Source organism: Pleurodeles waltl, chromosome 2_2 (assembly GCF_031143425.1).
Source record: "Pleurodeles waltl isolate 20211129_DDA chromosome 2_2, aPleWal1.hap1.20221129, whole genome shotgun sequence".
Lineage (NCBI taxonomy): Eukaryota > Metazoa > Chordata > Amphibia > Caudata > Salamandridae > Pleurodeles > Pleurodeles waltl.
The window spans coordinates 892614952-892636601 of NC_090439.1; the positions used below are offsets into that span (position 1 = coordinate 892614952).

The window sequence follows — 21650 nt, forward strand, 5'->3', positions numbered from 1 at the left end:
TTACCCAGTGTTGTGTGTGTGGGAGGGGGGTGTTGGAGAGGGGTCTGGCGAGATTGAGGGGGTTTAATTCAAATGGTGGGTGTTAGCTAGGGCAAATGAGCAGGTTTGGTTCCTAGAGAAGAGGTTGGAACTCATTTTGTTGGTAGACGCTTGAACCACCAGAGTTGCAGAGTCACAACATCAATGCTGTCAGGGCTTCCTAAAAGAGCAAAAAGTGCTCAGATAAAACCCGCCCAGGTTGTACAACTTCTGTAATGAAGTTAGTTTTGATCTCCACAGAAATCTAATGAAAACAGCAAAGGAAGCCCCATCTTCCCTTGGTCCAAGGTGAGCTATCAACCAGTATCAAGAGAAGTATCAAGTGAACTGGTCTCCTGCAAGTTGATATACAAATGGTTATCATTGTAGCGTGGTAGTAACACATTCCCATTACCAGCACTCCTCTCCAAATAGTGGCAGGCTCTCATTGGAATCTCCAGTTAGGATAAAATTGATTGAGGACTCGGCATGTCTCTTTGGTGCAACATCAGTAGAGAAGATTCAAGCTTGTTGTGAGACCCGAAAATAGCTATAGTCATCCTCTGGTGGTGGCAGCGATCATTTATTGGGACTGGCACAAATTTTGGTGCCAGCGTGAGTTGGCACAAATGCCGGTGCAGAAGCCAAAGCAGGTTCAAGGGACAAAGACTGCGCTAAAGATGGGTTGACCAGCGGTAACCAGACTATACAAAATTAGGAGTGCAATCTCAGAATTGACGCCTGGGTGGATCAGGAACGAAGCTAGATGACACTCTGATGCCCTTGTGATTTCTCTGGAGACGGGACGTAGAAGGGTGGGGCAAATCATGCTTGACCTTATTTGTTTCTGTTCCATCTTAGACCTGGACTTATGCAAAAATGTTGACAGAGAATGACCAGGCACAGGAACAATCCTAGAGGCAAGAGAGAGCCTAAGCTCTGGACTTTGTAAAACATGGAAGAAACCTTGCATGTCTCCCTCCTGCACAATGTACAAATTGCTTCACGGTCCTGGATAGCCTATGGGTTAATGAGGACACATTTGTCACAAAATCTGGAGTTGTGCCCCGAGCCCAAATGCCAAAGGCATACCTTCGCACACTGACCTAAATTTAGAGAAAAATTGTTTAGGCAAGCAACAAAAAGCAGAGTGGAGCTCCAGCTGAGCTTCTGAAGGTAAGGAAAGAAAGGAACTGACATCAGCACACAGAAGATACTGGCTCCACTCTGCCACTTCTGGGGTAGAACAAAGTCAATGCAGAGCTGCACAATGCTACCTACTAACACACAGGAACACTCATGTTAAGAGTTTTCCGATAATCCAATGCCTGGGAATTTTAAAGATGAGGAATCTTTGCTTATTAGTATCCGTCAAAAACCCCATCCACTGTTTATAATTACCCAACATAAATCAGTCAAGACTGAGTAATTTTAACTCTGAAACTAGGCAGTGTTTATAACGAATAGACAACTTGCAATCAGAATCAAGCTATACAATTCATACATAGTATAGCAAATGAAGATTTTGACAGTAGCAAATATTTAAAAAATGGGCAATTCCCACATGTACACATTTGATCGTATATTCCAGCAGTATGTCAAATATAGTAGGTGTAGCTGATGGAAATATTGCCGATTATCAATACTGAAGTACATTGGCTTTGCAACTGTCACATACACATTGATGTAACAAACGTTTATAATCCACTATTTAAACACTACTCAATATTTAGAGCTGGCTTTGAGAATTTATTGGCGTTCTCCTGTATTCACTCTAGTACAAATGTTAGCCAATTGCAAGTACATCCAGCTTTTAAATAATCCCCTTGCTAAAACAACTCTAAACTTTCATGCAGATTTAGGTTCTCTTAATTTACTGGCATCAGTAACTGTGGTTAAATGCGAAGGGGAGGTATTGTGTCTATAGTTTAAAGCACTTGATATCATTCAGATAACATTAAAAGATGTACAGTAACTCCGTAACCTCTTTCCCAAACTGAGCCAAAAATAAAAAAGGTAAAATCTACCCATGTTTATTGCAATTATACAAGGGTTACGTCCAGTCAAATACAATACTATCCAATTTTACATTTATTGAAGCGAAGTTCAAACCACAAATTTACATGTTCTACATACACTAAACTAATGATGCCACATGTCTCCCATTGATAATTAACTTATCTGTGGAAAAGACAATAACTTTACAAGACTGTCTAACAGGAATCCTTAGTATAAAAACTGTGTACTTGTTTGTAAACTGTTAAACAAGGAACCCAAAAGATGGTTTCCACCTCGACTAAGTCATCCGTTTTGTTGCATAATATTTAAATGGTCAAACTGGCAAGTTTAAATCCGGGCTTGTTTATGAAATTCTCGGCAATTCATTTTTGTAAAACAGCTGTTCTTGCCTGGTCCCATATAGATATTCAAGTTTTGAAGAAAACAAGTATAAATTCAAGACTGTTCCGTTTTCTTCTGCAGTGGAATGTTGACCAAACAGGCTACAGATGTTAAACGGTAGTTTTAACTGGAGCATTTAAACTTGGATTAAGCTACTGCTGGAAACTGTTTTTCTTCACTCTGTTGAAAGCAAGAAGGCACAAACATGAAGTTCTTCATCAATGCTTCGGATGTAATACCAGCATCTTGCATTTCATACCTACGAAATAAAGAAAGATTTATTTTTACAAAACAAATAGTAGTTCACAAATACAGTTTGATCCAAAGTATAACAGTTTCGAAATTCTGCAGGAAAGTCATTGATTTTTCTATATAAATATAATGAGGAAAATGTTACTTACCTGTAACAGTCTAACTTGCGAAGGTGAAGATTCATTTTCTGAGCATTATCTTGGCATCTAGCCTTGGAGTTGCAGTGTTACAAGTTGTTTTTCTTTAAAGAAGGAATTCCAGTTTTGAGGTGACTCAGGATACCTTTCTGAAATTCACAGTACAGAAGGACAGTCTCCTTGACATCTGAGGTGATGGAACCTGTTACTTACCCTATAATGATCTGTTTGCAGCACGTTGTGCTCTAGATTCACATACTCTGCATATTCCTGCAATCTACTGTAGATGTCCGATGACAATAGTTACATGTACCAACAGTACTCCAGTGCTGGTGTCTATCGTAGATTTGCTTGCTTAATTATTTCCTGATGTCGAGTTGGGGGTCCCAAGGTAATTTTACATGAACAGTAATGTCAGATATACAAAGAAATACATATATCATTTGCTTAGTGACCAATTCACCCCATTTGAAAAGCCCCAAAGTCACTTAATGAGATGAAGGCAATATTGAATACCACTTCGTAGCAAACCGGGTTCTGGTTCAGAAGCCACCCCAACTTTTGATGCAACTTTGAAGTGCACTGGGTTCCTGCTAACCAGGTCCCCAATGCCAGTATTCCCTCCCAAAAACACAAGACCACAGGTCACTTCATATCCAAGTGCCCAGGCCTTTAGCACCTTTTATAAGTCCCTAGTAAATGGTACCACTGTTAACTAGGGCATTGGTACTAAACGGGGACCACTAAGATCTGCAGCATAACTTGTGCGACTCTAAGGGACCCAGCACCAAACTCATGCAGAGTGCCACTACAGGCTGCGTGACAAGGTGCTCCAATAAGTGAAAATTGTGTGCCATGTCCCCTACACTGCCTGTAATATTCATAAGTCACCTCTACAGCAGGCCTTACAGCCCCAAGGCAGGGTACATTCAGGGAAGCCATTTTAAATACATGAGTTTGGACACTGGTCAATAAGATTTCCCCAGCTACATGATGGCTTTAATGAAAATAAGGATGTGTGGTATCAAACATCTTATATTAATAAACCCTCACTGATTCCAGTGACTGATTTATTATACATGCACGCAGAGGGCACTTTTGAGGTGCCCCATAAAGCCCCAGAAACGAAGCTTGCTCTGGCAGGGGTGTTACACACCCCTCCCAACAGGATGATCGGCAAATCTGCATTCCAAGGCAGGAGGCTTTAAAGAAGCCCACCACCTCTGGTATGCAGAACTGGCCTTTTTCAGAGGCAGATGCCGACCCGGGCCCATTTGCCACCTGGACAGGTGGGAAAATTAGCTATGCAGGAGGAGACTGGACATACCCCTAGGGTGACCCGCCTGAAGTGAACATAGCCTTAGGAATTACTTCATCTTGTGTGTGGTGGAATTAGGAATTCTGGGACAGGGTGATGCCCACTCCTTAAAGGAAGTGGTAATTTATGAAGTTTAGTGACCCCAAGGTAAGTAGCCCATCAGCTACTACCCTTCACTTCCCCAACACCGCCTAAATTGAGTATTTAGAGGACCCCTAACACCAGGACCTCAAATCTTCACTGGACAGGAGTGGACAAGAAGCCTGCTGAACCAGAGAACTGAGGAACACGACACACTTGGCACCAACCCTGCTAGCCTGCCTACTGTACCCGACCTTGGAGGAGCAACTGACCTGTCCTGCAAGAAACCAGGAGAGCTGCCAGTGCTTTGAAAAACGCTAAGAACCTTTGGAGCAGAGGAACTGCTTCCCTGCATCTGCAGGCAACCCAAGAAAGAACTGGCAGGACTGGGACTGCCAAAAACCCGACGCCAGAAACCACCACTGCACCTGAGTCACCTAGACCGTGCTGAGAGCTGGCCAACGGTGTCAATGTGGTTCCCATACCCTCCAGAGACGGAGTTCACCTTGAACTTTCGAGGGCCTCTCCAGCCTCTTTCTGCAAAATCTCCACCCACCCATCGTGACTGCCTCCAGTGACTTGAGACCCAACAGTCCACTGCACCGACTGGACTTTCAGTCCACCTTTGCAGAAGCTTTGTGACTGGACCGTACACAGACTTACACGGGCACCACACGCTGAACTGCACCACGCTGCCCCAGTGCCCCCCAAGTTGACCAGTTGGTGTGGCCTTGGACCTTACCCCATATCTACCTGAAGTACAGGAGATTGGTCCCGTAGGCCACTGTACTATACCTGTATGCAGCGCCTGTTCTTTCTCCAAAGAAAAGCATTGCCTCATCTGAAAAATGCACTGTCAACTTTCGCAAACTGTAAAAAATATTTATCTTGATAAGTACTTTTTTGGCATGGTTGCCCCCATTTATTGCCTGTTAGTGTGCTTAAACTGTTTTCACTGGGATCCTGCTAACCAGGACCGCAATGATTATGCTCTCTCTAAATTTGGTTGCCTGGGTACCCTTTACACCCCACATTTGGCATAGTGGTGTACCCCCTATACGTCCTTAGTATATGGTACTTAAGTACCCAGGGCACTGATGTAGGAAAGTACCCTCATTCTGGCATGGTTACCCCCACTTTTTGCCTGTTGTCAGTTTGTTTTGACTGTGTTCAGTGGGATCCTGCTAACCAGGACCCCAGTGACTATGCTCTCTCCCTTTAAACATGGTTGCTTGTACCACACCCCCCACATTTGGCATACTGGTGCCCCCTTGTAAGTCCCTAATATATGGTACCCAAGGGCATTAGGGCACCAGGGGTTCCCCATGGGCTGCAGCAGGTATGAAGTCATCCATGGGAGCCCAAGTAAACTTTGTCTGTAGGCCTGCCACTTGCAGCTTGTGTGAAAAGGTGCATTTTCCTTCACTGCTGGCCACTGCACCAGGTCACTGTCAGTCACCCCTATTACAGGCTATCCTAGCCCAGACGGCAGAGTGCAGGTCCCTGTATGTGGGCACACCTGCATGAGCAGAGGTGTCCCTACGAACTCCAGTTCTAATGCACAGGACTTCGTAAGTGCAGGGAAGCTATTTTACCTGTGTACTTGCCACACGTTACTACCTTTGGTCCAGCTACATAATGGTAACTCCAAACGTAGGCATGTTTGGTATCAGACATGTTTGAATCATACCCAATACTATTTCCAGTATTGGTAGCATGATTCCATGAGCTATGAGGGCTCCATAAAGGATCCCCCAAATTTTGCTCCTACCAGTCTTCCAGGGCTCATGAGCAGCCCACACTGCTGCAGCCCCTCAGACAAGGTTCTGCCCTCCTGCTGCTTGACCAGCTGAAGTAGGGTAATGCAGAACAAAGGATTTCTTGTGGGGTGGGAAGCAAAACCCTCTCCCATGGACATAGGTGTTACAAGGCTGAGAAGGAGTAGCCTCCCCACGCCACTGGCTTGCTTTGAAGGGCACATTTGATGCTCTTTTTGCATAATCCTGGTAGGAAGCAGGCTCTGTATATACTATATCAAAATGAGGTACAGTGTGTACAGAGTCCAGGGGTTCCCCAGAGGCTTAACAGAGGCTAAAGTAAATAATACTAATGCTCTCTTTTGTGGTAGTAGTGTGGTCGATCAGTTAGGCTTATCAGAGGGTAGTGCAAAGCATTTGTTGTACACATTTTGACAATAGAAGATGCACACACTCAATGGCTTAACTCCAGACCAATGGTTTTTATATAGCAAAAAAATATTTTCTTAATTTTCAGAACCACAAGATTCAAGTTGCAGGTAGTACTTCAGTGGATACGTATTTCATATATTTCACACATGTATCAACAGTACTTTGTTTGAAATCAGTAAGTTATACATGTTTTGAAATATTAGCAATAATTTGTTTTAAAATTTGACAGTGCAATTTTCAGAAACAGTTCCAGGGGGGAAGAAAAGTTAAATTGATTTGCAGGTAATTACAACACTTACAGTTCCAGTCTCTGGGGGTTAGGAAGTCCACAGGTTGGGTTTCAAGTTAACCCCACCACCCATCACCAGCAACACAGGGCCGGTCGGGTGCAGAGGTCAAAGTGTAGTCAAAATTAACGTGGGCTCCTATGGAGACTGGGGACACGGTTTCAGATCTGCAGGCAAGTAACCGCATCTTCGGAAAGCAGACCTGGGGGGTTTAGAGGAGCAGTAGGGGGGCGATATTAAATACTATTAATTTTGTAATTAACCATACAACAAATTCCATAAATGAATAAATCTTCAAACAGCGTGTAATTTGTTTCTGGAAAAATGAATAATTTTTATATATTCACTAATAATATATGCATCAATATAGCAAAGCAACAAATAATTTAGTGTTTTAAATACAAATGCATTGGTGACCCATCTAGTTCACAATCTCTTTACATTCAAGGGACAGAAGGAGAGCACCAACCATCCTGACTTTCCAACCACAAAAGATTGTTTAGTTCTCCCAAGGCTCAAACCGTCCTTGAGACTATCCTCAGGACAATGTGTCAAAGTGGATTGAATCACAATAATTGTTGCTCTACAACACAATAAATAACCCACATTAATAAAAGCCTATATAAAAGGCAGAAAACCGAACCATGCTGTACATGCAAGTGAATCGTCCACTTAAAAGGTACCATGAGAAACAGCCTAGATAAACCTCAGTAAAACGTGCATTTCTCACATCATCATAATATGCAACACTAAATTTACACCAAAAATTGTATATACATATATCTACAAACCTAAATACACACATACTTAAAATAAAAGCACCCACCAGCGCTCCTCTAACACCTAACAAAAGTTGAATAACCCCCAAGCAAAGTGAACCAACTAATACCCGAAGCCAATTCCAAAAATAAAGCAACAGCATATTAATACTTGCATCAACTTTCTAGAACAGCACTGCTTAATCATTTTCGTCCAGCACATCCAACTAAACAAAACAAATACCAAGTCAAGAATAACGTTCTAACATCCAATCTACAGTAGCAGGACTCAACAGGACCATGCTTACCGCTAGTCAGTTACTACATTATAAAGAAAGGACAATGCAATCTACATGAAGACAAAATAAACACCAATCCATTAACCAGACTCCCAAAAACACACTCAACTTCAAGTCGCTATGGAAAATAAATCTATTAGACACAAATCTTACTTACTTCACCACAGATAAGTAAACTCCCACCGGGCTTGAATCAATCATAAAGCTCAGGCGCACAAACAGTCCCTTTTAACCAAACGCCTGGAGGGAATAGCCTCTTAGAAATCACATGACCTATCCACACAACTCCGATGGCTATCTTGGAACAGAATATCTTTCATTAAACCTACTGAATTACTGATCAGTCCTAACATTCCATTAAAAAAAGGGCAACAATATGATGCATTCAAATATCAAAGTAAATCCAGTTCTTATTAAACACAGGTATACAGTCATAACTACCTTTGTGGTCAAACAGACCCTCTTAACCCAACGCTTGGAAGACTTAGCCCATAAAAATCACATGACCAGTCTACAAAAATGTGGCGGCCATCTTGGAACAGAGTATCTTTCATCAGATCTAATCAGGATAGACCATCTAACAAATTCCCAATTGGTCCAAAACATTCCATACAATAAATAGAAAACAATGGGATACACAAATCAAACCTGTATCAACCAGAGGCCTCTCAACCATCACAGTAAATGCGGATCTTATTAGAAACAGCTATGCAGTCATAGCTACCTCAGTGGTCAAATAGTCCAGGCCCTAATACTGAGACCTTTCTATGGGGCCCCATAAAGGATCACATCCTGGAGCACATACATTTCGGATCTAACTCAAGCAAGGAAACTACCACTAAGTAAAGCCAGTCACCACACTCAATTTATGCCTCAGATAGGTGGTCACCAGGCAGTGACACCAAGCCACATGTTAGGGCTACTTAGGGAGTCCCTTGCAGGTGGGTCCCCAGATTTGGCATGCAAGACTTCACTACAACTCCTCTGCATCGACCTCTTCTGCTCCTGGACGCCAGAACAGATAGTGGACTTCACAGGAACCAAACAAGCCTGTAACTCCAGAGAAAACCTTGCCTTGCAACATTGTCTTGCTCCTTCCAGCAACTGCTACATTTCCACAACTGTAAATCCTCTGGGGTCAGCAAGACTTCAGCTGCACCAAAGAACTAGAAGGAATCTTCCCTTGAAGTGAGTCACTCTCCTACATTTGCAGGCATGTAAGACAACAATCCAGCTGCTGAGGTCTGCTCTCCACTGGAACTGTGTGGATCCTCCAACACAGGTGGCGGTTCTGAATGGTTCTCTTGGTCCTTTCTGCCTTCTGTCCAACTTGGGAGACAGTGAGACCTTGCCTCTCCTTGCAGGACAGAATCCCTGTGCTCTGTGACTCTTGCAGCAACCAAGGGCACTTCATCCTTGCAAGGACAGTCTCTCCTCTGCTGCTCCAGTGATGTGGGACTCCTCTCCATGTGTGCTGACTAGGCCTCACTGCAACTTACTATGCCTGCTGCCTGTCGGTGTTACGAGTGCTTCTGCTGCCTCTCCCCACTGCCGAGGGTCAGCCCGGACTCCCCTCCAAGGGTTGAGTTGCCTGGACCATGCTGGTCCTCTTCAGCTCTGCTAATCATCTTCTATCCAGATTTGCACTTGCCAAGGCTTGTTGGTGGTCCTCATGACCACTAACCCTACTGCGACCCGGCAACTGGCATGAGACAGCTTTTGCACAACTTCAGGAACTCCTCTGCAGCTCCTGGGCTCCACAGCTGATCATCTTCCACCGTCGACCCGGATCTTCTTCCACAGAAGGGTGGGTAGTGACTCCTGGACTGGACTTTGTTCCCTCATTTTTACAGGTCCTGTTCTTGCAAAGCTCCTTTTCCAAGTCCCCTTGTTAATATATGGGAAGAGCAGGTAATTACCTCTGCTCTCCTGGTGGCTGGGGATCATCTAGGTATGCACCTCTTGGGGTCTCGAGTTGATCCAGCTCCCTTCTAACTGTGCCACATCCTTGGGTGGGGGACCTAACTTCGCATTGCACTATTTGAGTATATGGTTTGCCCCTTAAACACCCCCCCCCCCATATTGCCCTAGGTATTTTCTACTATTATTTGCCAAAGCTTGTTCTTCTATGCTAATTCCTAGTAATTGCTGTGTATATATTCACTGTATACTTACCTGCAGGTGGGGGTCTGCCTATAGTAATCTAGTGCAGTGTTACTGTAATAAAGTACCTTTATTTTTGCAACACTGTGTGGTTCCTTTCGTGTGAGGTAAGTTGCTGTGTGACTGTTGTGGTATTGCAACTGCTTTACACTCCTCTTAGATAAGTCTTGCCTGCTCACACAGTTACCACTAGAGAGCCCTGGCTTCCTAGACAGTGTTTCACTAACTAATAGGGGTTGCCTGGACCTGGTATAAGCTGCAAACACCATGGGTGTCCACCACACACACCAGGCCAGCTTCCTACAGTTGATCTCCCATTCATTAGCTGCCAGATGAGGTCTGGTAAGTAGATATGCAAATTTATTGTCTATGTCTAGGAGCTACTGCACCATCAAGTGTTTGATCATGTTGCTCCAAATGCCTTATTGCTTGAGTTAGCTTGGACAATTGTGGACTGCGTGACCCTAAGTGTGTGTATGCAATACACAGTAGTTACTACCTGTACAAATCAGGGCCACTTTTTGACTGTACTGCCATGAGCTTTACACAGTAATAGGGAGGAGACATTCTTGTACAGACCACTGACCCGGAAGGCTTAAGTCATCCATGTAAGCTCCCTAACTGGTGAAAGAACAGGCTGTTGTGGCAGTTTCCTGATCCAGAGCTGCTAGTGACAATCTGCCCAATAACAAAGTCACAATTACAAGGTTGTGTTGAACAGTGGGCTCTACCGACACTAGACCCTACCAGTCCTTAGATGCTTGTGACCATTGTCTGGCAAGAATTCACTGTACAGGACATGTGTTCAACCTAGCACTCTAGTATAGAGCACACAACACCAGAACTCAAACAGTTTTTTAATTTTTTTTATTACCCGTCAGAGAATGTGATGTCTATTAAAAGTTAAGTAGCCTCTGAAATTCTATCATTCTTCCATTGCCAGTTAGAGTAAGGTATCCCTGTAACTACATTAAGTACGGTGCCTAGAAAGCCTGTCTCTGCTGTGGGCACGTTTCATTTTTATAGAATGTGAAGCCTTATCTGTGGAGTAGTGGTATAGTCTGTTCCAGCAAGCCATCCAGGTAAAAAAACATGTACCTGGCCAAATCTCAAGAGTGCTGCCACTAAACATTTGGTAAAACCTCCAAGGGCTGTTGAATTGGTAATGTCATGAGTATTGGGACTCAAAGTTGACATCCATGAGATGAAATATAATTCCCTGCTTTCTGAAATGAATGAGAGCTTTAAGTTGTAATTTTAAGCAGTTAAATAAAGGGCATCAGTTGAGCACTCAAAGATCAGTGACTGCATACAGTTTTATTCTTTTTGGGGAAGAGAAAGTATAGCAACTTTATTCCTTGGAGGTGCTCCTGACCCTCTGGGTGGGACGTAGAAGTCCTAAGCCAAACAGGATGCTTTAGTGATCTGCCTGATCAGTCATGTTTGCGGCATCCAAGGCATACTGTATGACTGTACTAGATAAGCCCTTGCCTTCCCCTACTGTCTTCACGCTATTTGTGTGCCTCAGAGAAACAATGTGGCATGTCCTCCAACTCCTCTAGTTCGGAACTTGCCACCACTGTGAATCATTCACTTCTGGTAGCAATTTCCCTGCTTTTTATTTTTTTTAATCAGGGGGAAGACTATCCCAGGTACCATGAATACATTTTCTATTTCAGGCTGTGTAGACTACCACCAGGATGCCCGGAGGGCCATGCCCACAGCTTGGATCATAAAGTACAGGTTTAAAACAGGTTTAAATTTCTTTTCGACCTTTGTATTGGCCAACCCGACCTTGACAGGGTCTTAAGTGCTCCACTGAGCATTTTTAACATTGTTTTGAGTATAGGAAGAAACTGGGTGCTACTCTCCAACTTGGAAATAGAGTATGATGAATTAATCTTGTTTTTCAACAAGCAGAAAACTATGGTGTGCTGTCATTCTTACTACAATTGTGTGGCATGCAGGTGTGCTTGGGTAGGAAGCAGTTAGTGGGAATGGCTCCAGAGATAGGTCATCGTCAACAGCTACCTGTAAATCATGATAATACTCTTCTTGTTGTTCTGTTGGTCCTGGATTCCTATGTGGAGGTATTGGACATGCCAAGGGCTCATCATCTGAAAAGTGATTAGAGCTCATCATCTGAATCTGAAAATGTAATGTGTGGTGGACACATTTGGGGCTGATACAAGCAAGTCTGCTTCTCTCTTGTTTGGGACAGACAAGGCCCTACGCTCCTTGTACATGGCCTCAAATTTGAGCCTGTGCTTCTTAAGAACAGGCTGCCTAGATTCAGGGAAGCATGCAGCCAAATATGGCCAGTGTTCATGTCGATGTAAATTGGCCTATGCCTACCATCAGGCTATGATGCCTGTCCTCCTTTTGTAGCTCCTGTGTGCTGAGCATCAAAGGCTTATTCTGCATCAAGGTCTACTATAGTGCCAAAGTCAGAGTGGAATCCTTCCAGCTCTAAGGCTCCTGCCATCAGCTTTGATACTAATCTGATGTAAAAGGTGCCTTTCAAAGCTATTCCGACTACAGTTGGTGGTGCCAACTATCAAGGCTTTTTTGAAAGACATAGGCCCTCATTACAACTTAGGCGGTCTTTTAAAAAGACCGCCGAAGCTGCGGGCGCCAGTATATCACCAGTGCTGGCGGTATATCTGGCTCCCTATTATGACTTTTCCGCTGGCCCAGCTGTAAAGTCACAAACATTGCAGCCGGCTCGTACTAGAGCCGGCTGCAATGTTGATGTGCAGCAGCACCCGTCTCGCATTTTACTGCCCGGGCAGTGAAATGCGCGATGGGGCTGTCCCTGGGGGCCACTGCACTGCCCATGCCAAGTGCATGGGCAGTGCAGGGGCCCCCAGGGACACCCGAGCCCCCCATACCGCCAGCCTCTCCATGGCGGTGTTTACTGCCGTGGACAGGCTGGCGGTTGGGGATTATGACCGCCAGCCTGGTGGTATGTTGGAGGGGCCGGTGGTATGTTGGCCAGCCGCCAGGGTCGTAATAAGGCCCATAGTGCTCTTGGGCTATTAAATGGTCATTCTTTGTCCGGGTTCTCCCTGGGGGACTGAGGGAATGTTAGATCTGTGGCCTGTGAAAAGGCTATATGTTTTCGAAGTCACAATTGTTGGGTCTAGTCCTCTGTATCCGGGCTTGAAAGCAGAGGAGTAGTCCTAGTCCTTTGTGCACGTTTGGTTGGGGTTTTTGGAGATCCTCTATCTGCAGAGTCAAGATTTTCTGGGGACACAAACTGGACTATGCTTCTGGCAGATTTTCATGCTACTTGAGAACCTACCACTTAACTGGCAAACTCTTAATCCTGGGAATGTCCTAGGTGACCATGCCAGACTGTGGCTCTGTTGAGTCTAGGCACTGCATTAATGCATAGTGAACACCTTCTATCCTGACAGTCTTAGAAAATGCCTACCAGTGTGGATGACGTGAATCCTACACCTTGTAGTCCCCTGTAAATTGCTCTAACAACCTACAATGGTATGAGAGGTGCTACAAAACGAATGAATTACATGTGATAGAGAGGCTGTGGAAAGATGAGAGGCCCTTATGGTTTTACTTCCTTTCCGCACCACATATTTATGCGAAAAAACGTTCTCAGATCTTACACCTGAAAACTAAAAATAGAAATCACTTGGGAAATACTGAAGCCGACCCGAGGAGTCAGCTTTCCCAAATAAAACTGAACACTGAAAAGTTATTTGCTGACATGCAGCGCCAACCTTCCCATTAACATTTTTCGATTTTACATATTTTTTCAATATAAAATTATTGTATCTTTAGTACTTCGAGTTTTTGTTTGGTGTATACTTGTTTGTGTATTTTCTTTTGCAAATTACTGTTTTAATGTTCGAAATTTAAATCGTACAAATTGCTTGGGGGCCCCCGGCTTCAAGTAATGATTAAGTGGGTGACCTCAGGCGTCAAAAGGTTGGGAACCACTGTTCTACACCAAACAATAGATGTCTGGAATGAGCACAGCATGTTAACTAAAGCTATGCATGCTGTAAACATATGCATACAATTTAGTTGTCTTTTCTGAAATCCTCAAGAAGTTGACTAGTTTTGGGGGTACTAGACTATTTGTAGGAAAATGGCTCCCTGCTGCAGTTACCACCCACTTTTTGCCTAATACTGATGCTGACTTGACTGAGAAGTGTGCTGGGACCCTGCTAACCAGGCCCCAGCACCAGTGCTCTTTCACTAAAAATGTACCATTGTTTCCACAATTGGCACACCCCTGGCACACAGCAAGTCCCTTGTAAAAGGTACCAGTGGTACCAAGGGCCCTGTGACCAGGGAAGGTCCCTAAGGGCTGCAGCATATGTTGTGCCACCCTAAGGGACCCCTCACATAACACATGCACACTGCCATTGTAGATTGTGTGTGTTGGTGGGGAGAAAAAGGCAAAGTCGACATGGCATCCCCTCAGGATGCCATGCCCACAAAATACTGCCCATGGCATAGGTAAGTCACCCCTCTAGCAAGCCTTACAGCCCTAAGGCAGGGTGCACTATACCACGGATGAGGGCATAGCTGCATGAGCAATATGCCCCTACAGTGTTTAAGTCTATTCTTAGACATTGTAAGTACAGTGTGGCCATATTAAGTATATGGTCTGGAAGTTCGTCAAAAACGAACTCCACAGCTCCATAATGGCTACACTGAATACTGGGAAGTCTGGTATCAAACTTCTCAGAATAATATACCCACACTGATGCCAGTGTTGGATTTATAAAAAAAAATGCACACAGAGGGCATCTTAGAGATGCCCTCTGTATTGTACCCAAGCCTTCAGTGCAGAACTGACTGGTCTGTGCCAGCCTGCTGCTGAGAGACGAGTTTCTGTCCCCCTGGGGTGAGAGCCTTTGTGCTCTCTGAGGACAGAAACAAAGCCTGCTCTGGGTGGAGGTGCTTCACACCTCCCCCCTGCAGGAACTGTAACACCTAGCAGTGAGACTCAAAGGCTCAAGCTTCGTGTTACAATGCCCCAGGGCACTCCAGCTAGTGGAGATGCCCGCCCCCTGGACACAGCCCCCACTTTTGGCGGCAAGTCCAGGGGAGATAATGAGAAAAACAAGGAGTCACCCACCAGTCAGGAAAGCCCCTAAGGTGTCCTGAGTTGAGGTGACCCCTGCCTTTAGAAATTCTCCACCTTGAGTTTGGAGGATTCCCCCAATAGGATTAGGGAGGTGCCCACCCTCCCCTCAGGAAGGAGGCACAAAGAGGGTGTAGCCACCCTCCAGGACAGTAGCCACTGGTGACCCAGAACCAAGGAAATCAGATTCCTGCAACCTACAACAAGGACTGCTGACCTGAAAGCCCTGCAGAGATGACGGAGACAACTGACTTGGCCCCAGCCCTACCGGCCTGTCTTCAGACTCAAAGAACCTGCACAGCAACGCATCCGACAGGGACCAGCGACCACTGAGGACTCAGGGGACGGCCCTGAAACCGAAGGACCAAGAAACACCCGAGAACAGTGACACTGTTCACTAACAGCAACATCTTTGCAACAAAGAAGCAACTTTTAAAGAACTCTGCCTTCCCGCCGGAAGCGTGAGACTTCACACACTGCACCGGACGCCCCGGCTCAAGCTCCAGAGAACTAACACCGCAGAGAGGACTCCCAGGCGACAGACTACGTGAGTAACCTGAGACCACCTCCCCCCCGCCCTTGCACCCCCACAGCGACACCCGCAGAGAGGATCCAGAGGCTCCCCCTGACCGCGACTGCCTGGTAACAAAGAACCCGACGCCTGGACCAAGCACTGCACCGCATGCCCCCAGGACCGAAAGAAACCAACCTCCAGGGCAGGAGTGACCAGCAGGCGGCCCTCTTCCTAGCCCAGTCGGTGTCTGCCCGAGAAGCCCCCCCTGTGCCCTGCCTGCATCGCCTAACTGACCCCCATGTCCCTCCATTGCATTCTACAGCAAACCCGATGGCAACTTTGCACACTGCACCCGGCCGCCCCTGTGCCACTGAGGGTGTGTATTGTGTGCCTGTTTGAGTACCCCCTAAGTGCTCTACAAAACCCCTGTTCTGCTCCCCAAGGACGCAGATACTTACCTGCCAGCAGACCAGAACCGGAGCACCCCCTGTTCTCCATAGGCGCCCATGTGTTTTGGGCCCTCCTTTGACCTCTGCACCTGACCGGCCTTGTGTTGATGGTGTGGTTACTTTGGGATTGCCTTGAACCCCCAACGGTGGGATGCCTATGCCCAGGAGACTGAACTAGTAAGTACTTTACTTACCTCAGACACTTAACCGTACTTAACTCCCCCAGGAACTGTTGATTTTTGCACTGTGTCCACTTTTAAAATAGCTACTGCCATTTTTACCTATACTGTATGTACTACTGCTTTAATTCAAAGTTCCTTACTTACCTGTGTGGCGTACCCTGCATTTTATGTATTTACTTCAAACCTTGAACTTGTGGTTCTAAAAATAAAGAAAATATATTTTTCTATATAAAACCAAATGGCCTGGAGTAAGTCTGAGTGTGTGTTTCTCATTTATTGCCTGTGTGTACAACAAATGCATAACACTACCCTCCAATGAGCCTACTGCTTGACCACTACCACAAAATAGAGCATTAGTATTATCTAATTTTGCCACTAATGACCTCTAAGGGGAGCCCTTGAACTCTGCACACTATCTCTCACTGAGATAGTATATACAGAGCCAACTTCCTACAGAAGCCTGTTATCTTTGTGAGCTCAAAAATGCAAAACCACCTTGGGGAGAAAGTTAAAACTGGTGCAGAGAACAATCCTCTCTGCAATCCTAAATGAACGGTTCTTGTATGGTGAGCGCTTGCACTTTTCTAATGCACCTGAGTAAAGTTATGGCTACTACAGTTGTTACTGTCCAGGAAAGGGGCTCTAGCGGGCATGACTGTAAATGTTCGAAGTGTGGTCCCAGAAGCCTTGCGAGGACTACATTAAGGTTCCACAAATGGGCAGGAGCTACCAGAGGATGTGTTACTATCCCAAGACCCTATATGAAAGCGCTGAATACTGGGATCGCAAAGACGGATGAATGCTCCATGTTTTGCCTGTTTGCTGCTATAGCAGACAGCTGTAGGCATATTAATGTAAAAACATAGGAGAAGAGTCCAGAAATTAAGTCTTTAAGCAGTCCAGGTTTTTGGAAATGCAATAGTGGACAAACCTTTCCCACTTCGCTACGCAACAGGCCCAGTGTGGTGGGCCTATGCGTCTTCCACAGAACAGCCATGGCTTACTAAGAAAGGTTTAGATAGCCAAACTCTTGGACTGCTAGTGCCAGATAGCTACATTGCACTATGTGGGGTCTGTGTGCCTGATCTGGTCCTGTATATGTGGAACAATGTCAGTCCTGATCAGCAGCTTCTCATGGGGGCTGATATAAATTTGCAGGAACATGGAGTACAAGGGCTGCCTGGCTCAAGTGGGAGATACATACATACAGGAAGGGTAGGACAGGACAAGTTACTTACCTTCAGTAACACCTTATCTGGTAGAGACAATATCCAGTTGCAGATTATTTACCTTAGAACTGGCCCCAGTATGGATCCGGAGATTTTTCTCGAGCAGTAGCCCATAGCCCTTAGTGCTGTTAGGGGGCGTAATTTGGCTCTGTGTCCATGTCGTCTGCGCCAGATAGGACACTGGGTCTCCTGGCAAGCTGACGTCAGTTTCTTTTCATGATTTTCCACGCCAGAAGCACAGAGCCATGAAGAAAACTGACCACTGGTGCATCAAAACTAGGGCCCTGAAAGGGAAGTCCCTATCCCTAGAAATCAGTTCGCACAGAGGGGAGGATGGTTCCGTCAGTAAGTAACCTGCAACTAGATACTATCTCAACCAGAAAATGCATCACTTGGTTTAAGAAACTTGTCCATCTGATAGAGACATCTAGTTGCAGATTACTTACCTTAGAATAGATACTCAAGCAATGCCATCCTCGGAGGGGAGTCTGCAAATCAAGATCACACCAGAAAGGTCTGCAGGATGAATGGGTAAAGTGCCCATGTAGGAGGCTGGCTCAGTTTATGGTGTACAGCTATGGTGTGGCACTCTATACAGAGTCCAGGCAACCCTTAAAGATAGTGATAGGTGTCTAAATACCAGAAGCTCTCTAGGGCTACCCAAAGCAAGCAGCTAAAGTGTATCCAGGAGGAATGTAAAGAACTTACATAAGTACAGTAGTTAGACAATAACTTGGTCACAAGAAAGAACCACACAAGTGTTGCAAAAATAATAGATGCTTTATTATAGCACTACTACTAAAAACTGACATTGGTAGATCTCCCTTTGGAGATATTACATACAATATACACATAAAACAACCTTCTGAAAATAGCATAGAAATATAAAGGGCCCTAGGGGAGGGCCAAACCATATTTTAAAACAAGCATTTGCAATGCAATGTGTCTCGTGTTTGCTCGAGTTGGAGCTATTAGCGTTTTAAACTCCTAACCGGACTTTTCTTACCATATAAACTGAAAAGTAAAGCAGTTTCACATAAGCGAGCCGACTGCCACCATTAGTGCGAAGCAGACACACAAAAGGAAACAGAAGTTTGCTGGCAGTGAAACATATCTGCAGAAGTGCAATTATCCATGTAATAGGGTCTATGTCATGCAAAGCGCTCGATTACTACCCAGTGAGATCGTGCTGCCTACGAAATAAAAAGACAAATTAGTCCAGAAACCATAAGGAAAACATCAAGCCTTGTATGTTTTCAGTAGTTGGCCGGTGTGCTCGAAGAGGGCTGAACACCACAAAAGGCATGACGTTGGCATGCCTTACACTAATGAAATCAAGCAAATTTTAAAAGGCAAGCCCACAAACCAACCAAACAGATGGGCGTGACATGGGCATGGTTAAAAGCCATAGAGAGAGCACGCTTGACCCTAAAAAGTGGAGTGTGAAAGAGGGACTACAGCCAAGGTAAATGTGGTGGTTAGCTAGGGTCTGTTTGGAACACCAGAGGTTAGCAAAACAAATGACCCCGGCAACTAGGAGTAACTCAGTTACCCACCCAGTTGCCCCATAGGATAACAGAGAGTAGTGGATGGAGTTCATGGAATTCAGGACCCTTCCCAGTGGACCCCGAGGAAACCAGCAGGCAGGCGGCAAGAGGACTGATGGATGGATGCCCACTCTCTTGAAGATTAAGTTCCTTCAAGTCGGTGGAAGAATTCCAGAAGCGGGGTCCAGCAGCTGCAGAAGACCTCAGAAGTACCTACGAGCTGTCCCTTGAGTCGCCGGAATTTTAGGGAGGGTTAGTAACCAGCCAGGTCACCAAAAAGCACTGGCAAATGCAAACAGGAGCAGAAGAGGCGGTGCAACATTTTGGGGACCAGCAAGGTCCAGGAGACTCTATCCAGGAGGTGGAGACAGAGCTGGCCCTCAGCACACAAGAAGGTCAACAGAAGTCGGAGGAGCCCCCACAAGTGACCTGCAGGCGCCGGACACAGGGAGTCATAAGGCGGCTTTACCAGCACCAAAAAACTTAAGTCCCACGTCGCAGGAATTACAGGACAGGAGCTGATCTTCTGTTTGCAGTGTGCTGGAGGCCGGGGCTTCTTGGAGCCTGAAGATCTCCCGGAAGAAGAGTCAACAAGCCTTGGCAAATGCAACAGTTGCAGTGCACAGAGGTGCCACACCAGTGGCAGTCGCAAGGAAGTACAGTCTCTTAACTTGGATAGAAGACACAAAGGACCCAGAGGAGGCCAGATGCACCAACTCTGAAGCAGGATCTTCGCATGTCCAGGGACAAGAGACCCCAACCGACTGGTCAATGTTGTCTTGAGATGCCTGCGGTTGCAGGGGAGCGACTCCTTCACTCCAACAGAGATTCCTTCGTGCTTCCTGGTGCAAACAGTCATTGTAACCCTGAAGGATGCATAGCCTTGTGTGCTGCACCAAATGTGCCCTTCAAAGCAGTCTGGTGTCACTCAGAGGCCCCCCCAACCCAGCCCTTCAAAACGTAATACACAGGGAGAGGTGGTCACACCTCTCCCTTGCAGGAAATTCTTTGTTCTGCTCCTCTGGCTTGAGCCTGGCTCACCAGCAGATCAGAGCAGTGCATGGGGTCAGCAGCAGTGTGGGCTGGCAGATAGACCCTGTAAGGCTCTAAAGGCAGAAACTGGGGGATCCCCTAGGGAACCCCAGGAGTACATGGCACCATGCAACTAATACTGGAATTGGTGTAGTTGCACGTTTCCAACATGTTTGATACCAAACATGCCTCAGTTTGGAGCAGCCATAATGTAGTTGGACACTCATGTTGACCAGTGTCCACTACATACCTTAAGATGGCTTCCCCGCAGAATCCAGGAATTGGCCTGGGGCCTGTAGGGGAACCCTACTCATGCAGGGGTACCCTCACACTTAGAGACATGTACCCTGCCCTTGGGCTGGAGGGCCTACCAGAAAGGTGGCTTGTAATGTCTTACTGCAGTGGGTTAGGTTTGGCAGTGAAAGGATGCATGCACTCTTTCATGCAGACTGCAATGGCAGGCCTGCAGTCAGTTTGCATTGCCTCCTATTCCTATGGGTGGCATAATACATGCTGCAGCCTATTGGGGCCCCTGGTGTACCAATGCCCTGGGTACCATATAACAGAGTGCACAGTCATTGGGGTCCTGGTTAGTAGGATCCCAGTGAACTACAGTCCAAACACACTGACATCAGGCAAAAAGCGGGGGGTAACTATGCCAGAATGATGGCACTTTCATACAGCCCACCCCATGGACCTGACTGTCCAGGCAGTTTAGAAAATGTGTGCAGAGATGCCCACATTGCCACCTGACAGATATCCAAACTACACATGCTAACAGTGGTTGCAGCTTTAGCTGTTAGAATGAGCATGCAATCCCACAGGGGGTTGCTTCTTAACCAAGGTGTAGCACATTTTGATGCAGAATACGACCTATCTGGAAATTGTTCTCTTCTGCACTGCCCAAACTTTCTTCACATCTACATAAACTTTTTATTGGTTATCATCCACCTAGAACTCTCATCCAGGTAGAAAACAAACTCTCTTTTTGGATCCAGGCGTTGGAGTCTCCTGTTCCTTAGAAAGATGTGAGGGTGCCTAAAAAGTAGTCAAGGTAATGGAGTGGTCTACATGGAAGGGCAAAACCACTTTCAGAAGAAAGGAGGCCTGTGTGCGAAGCACCACTTTGTCAGGATAGATGGAAAGGTAGGAAGACTTTGATGACAATGCCTACAGATCACTCACCCTGCAGGTAGATGTAATGGCCACAAGGAAGGCTGTTTTCAAGGTGAGAAGCCTTAGAGGACAACTGTGGAGAGGTTTGAAAGGAGCACACACCAGGAATAACAGAACCACATTCATGTCCCATTGGGGTATAATGAATGGGGTAGGGGGAAACATGAGTAAGGACTTTAAGGAATCTCTTTAGAATAGAAGATTTAATCAAAGAAGGCTGACCAGGAAGCTGCAAGAACGTGGAGATTGCAGACAAATATCCTTTGAGAGTGCCCAAAGCAGAGCCCTGCTGGGCCAACAAAAGTATAAACAATAGAACCTCAGACAGAGAGGGGGACAGATTTGACTGTGCATCATGCCACAAATGTCTTTCAATGACAGGCATATACTGTTTTAGTAGAGGGTTGCCTGGCTACCATGATTACATTACAGACTTCAGGTGAAAGGTCAAAAGCTGTCAACTGCTGTCGCTCAATCTCCATGCAAGGAGGAGGAGATTG

At 45.7% G+C, this 21650-nt stretch overlaps 1 protein-coding gene across 2 annotated transcripts in view; it reads right to left on the reverse strand.

Annotated features, from left to right (window-relative positions):
• Positions 1–1444: 1444 nt before the first annotated feature.
• Positions 1445–21650, reverse strand: part of AZIN1 (antizyme inhibitor 1) — a 483491-nt gene continuing 463285 nt past the window's right edge. For both annotated transcript variants that reach the window (XM_069220587.1, XM_069220589.1), the window contains exon 12: positions 1445–2677. In XM_069220587.1, coding sequence (XP_069076688.1) covers positions 2566–2677 — 112 coding nt within the window. In that variant the 3' untranslated portion in view covers positions 1445–2565. The remainder of the gene's footprint in view (positions 2678–21650) is intronic.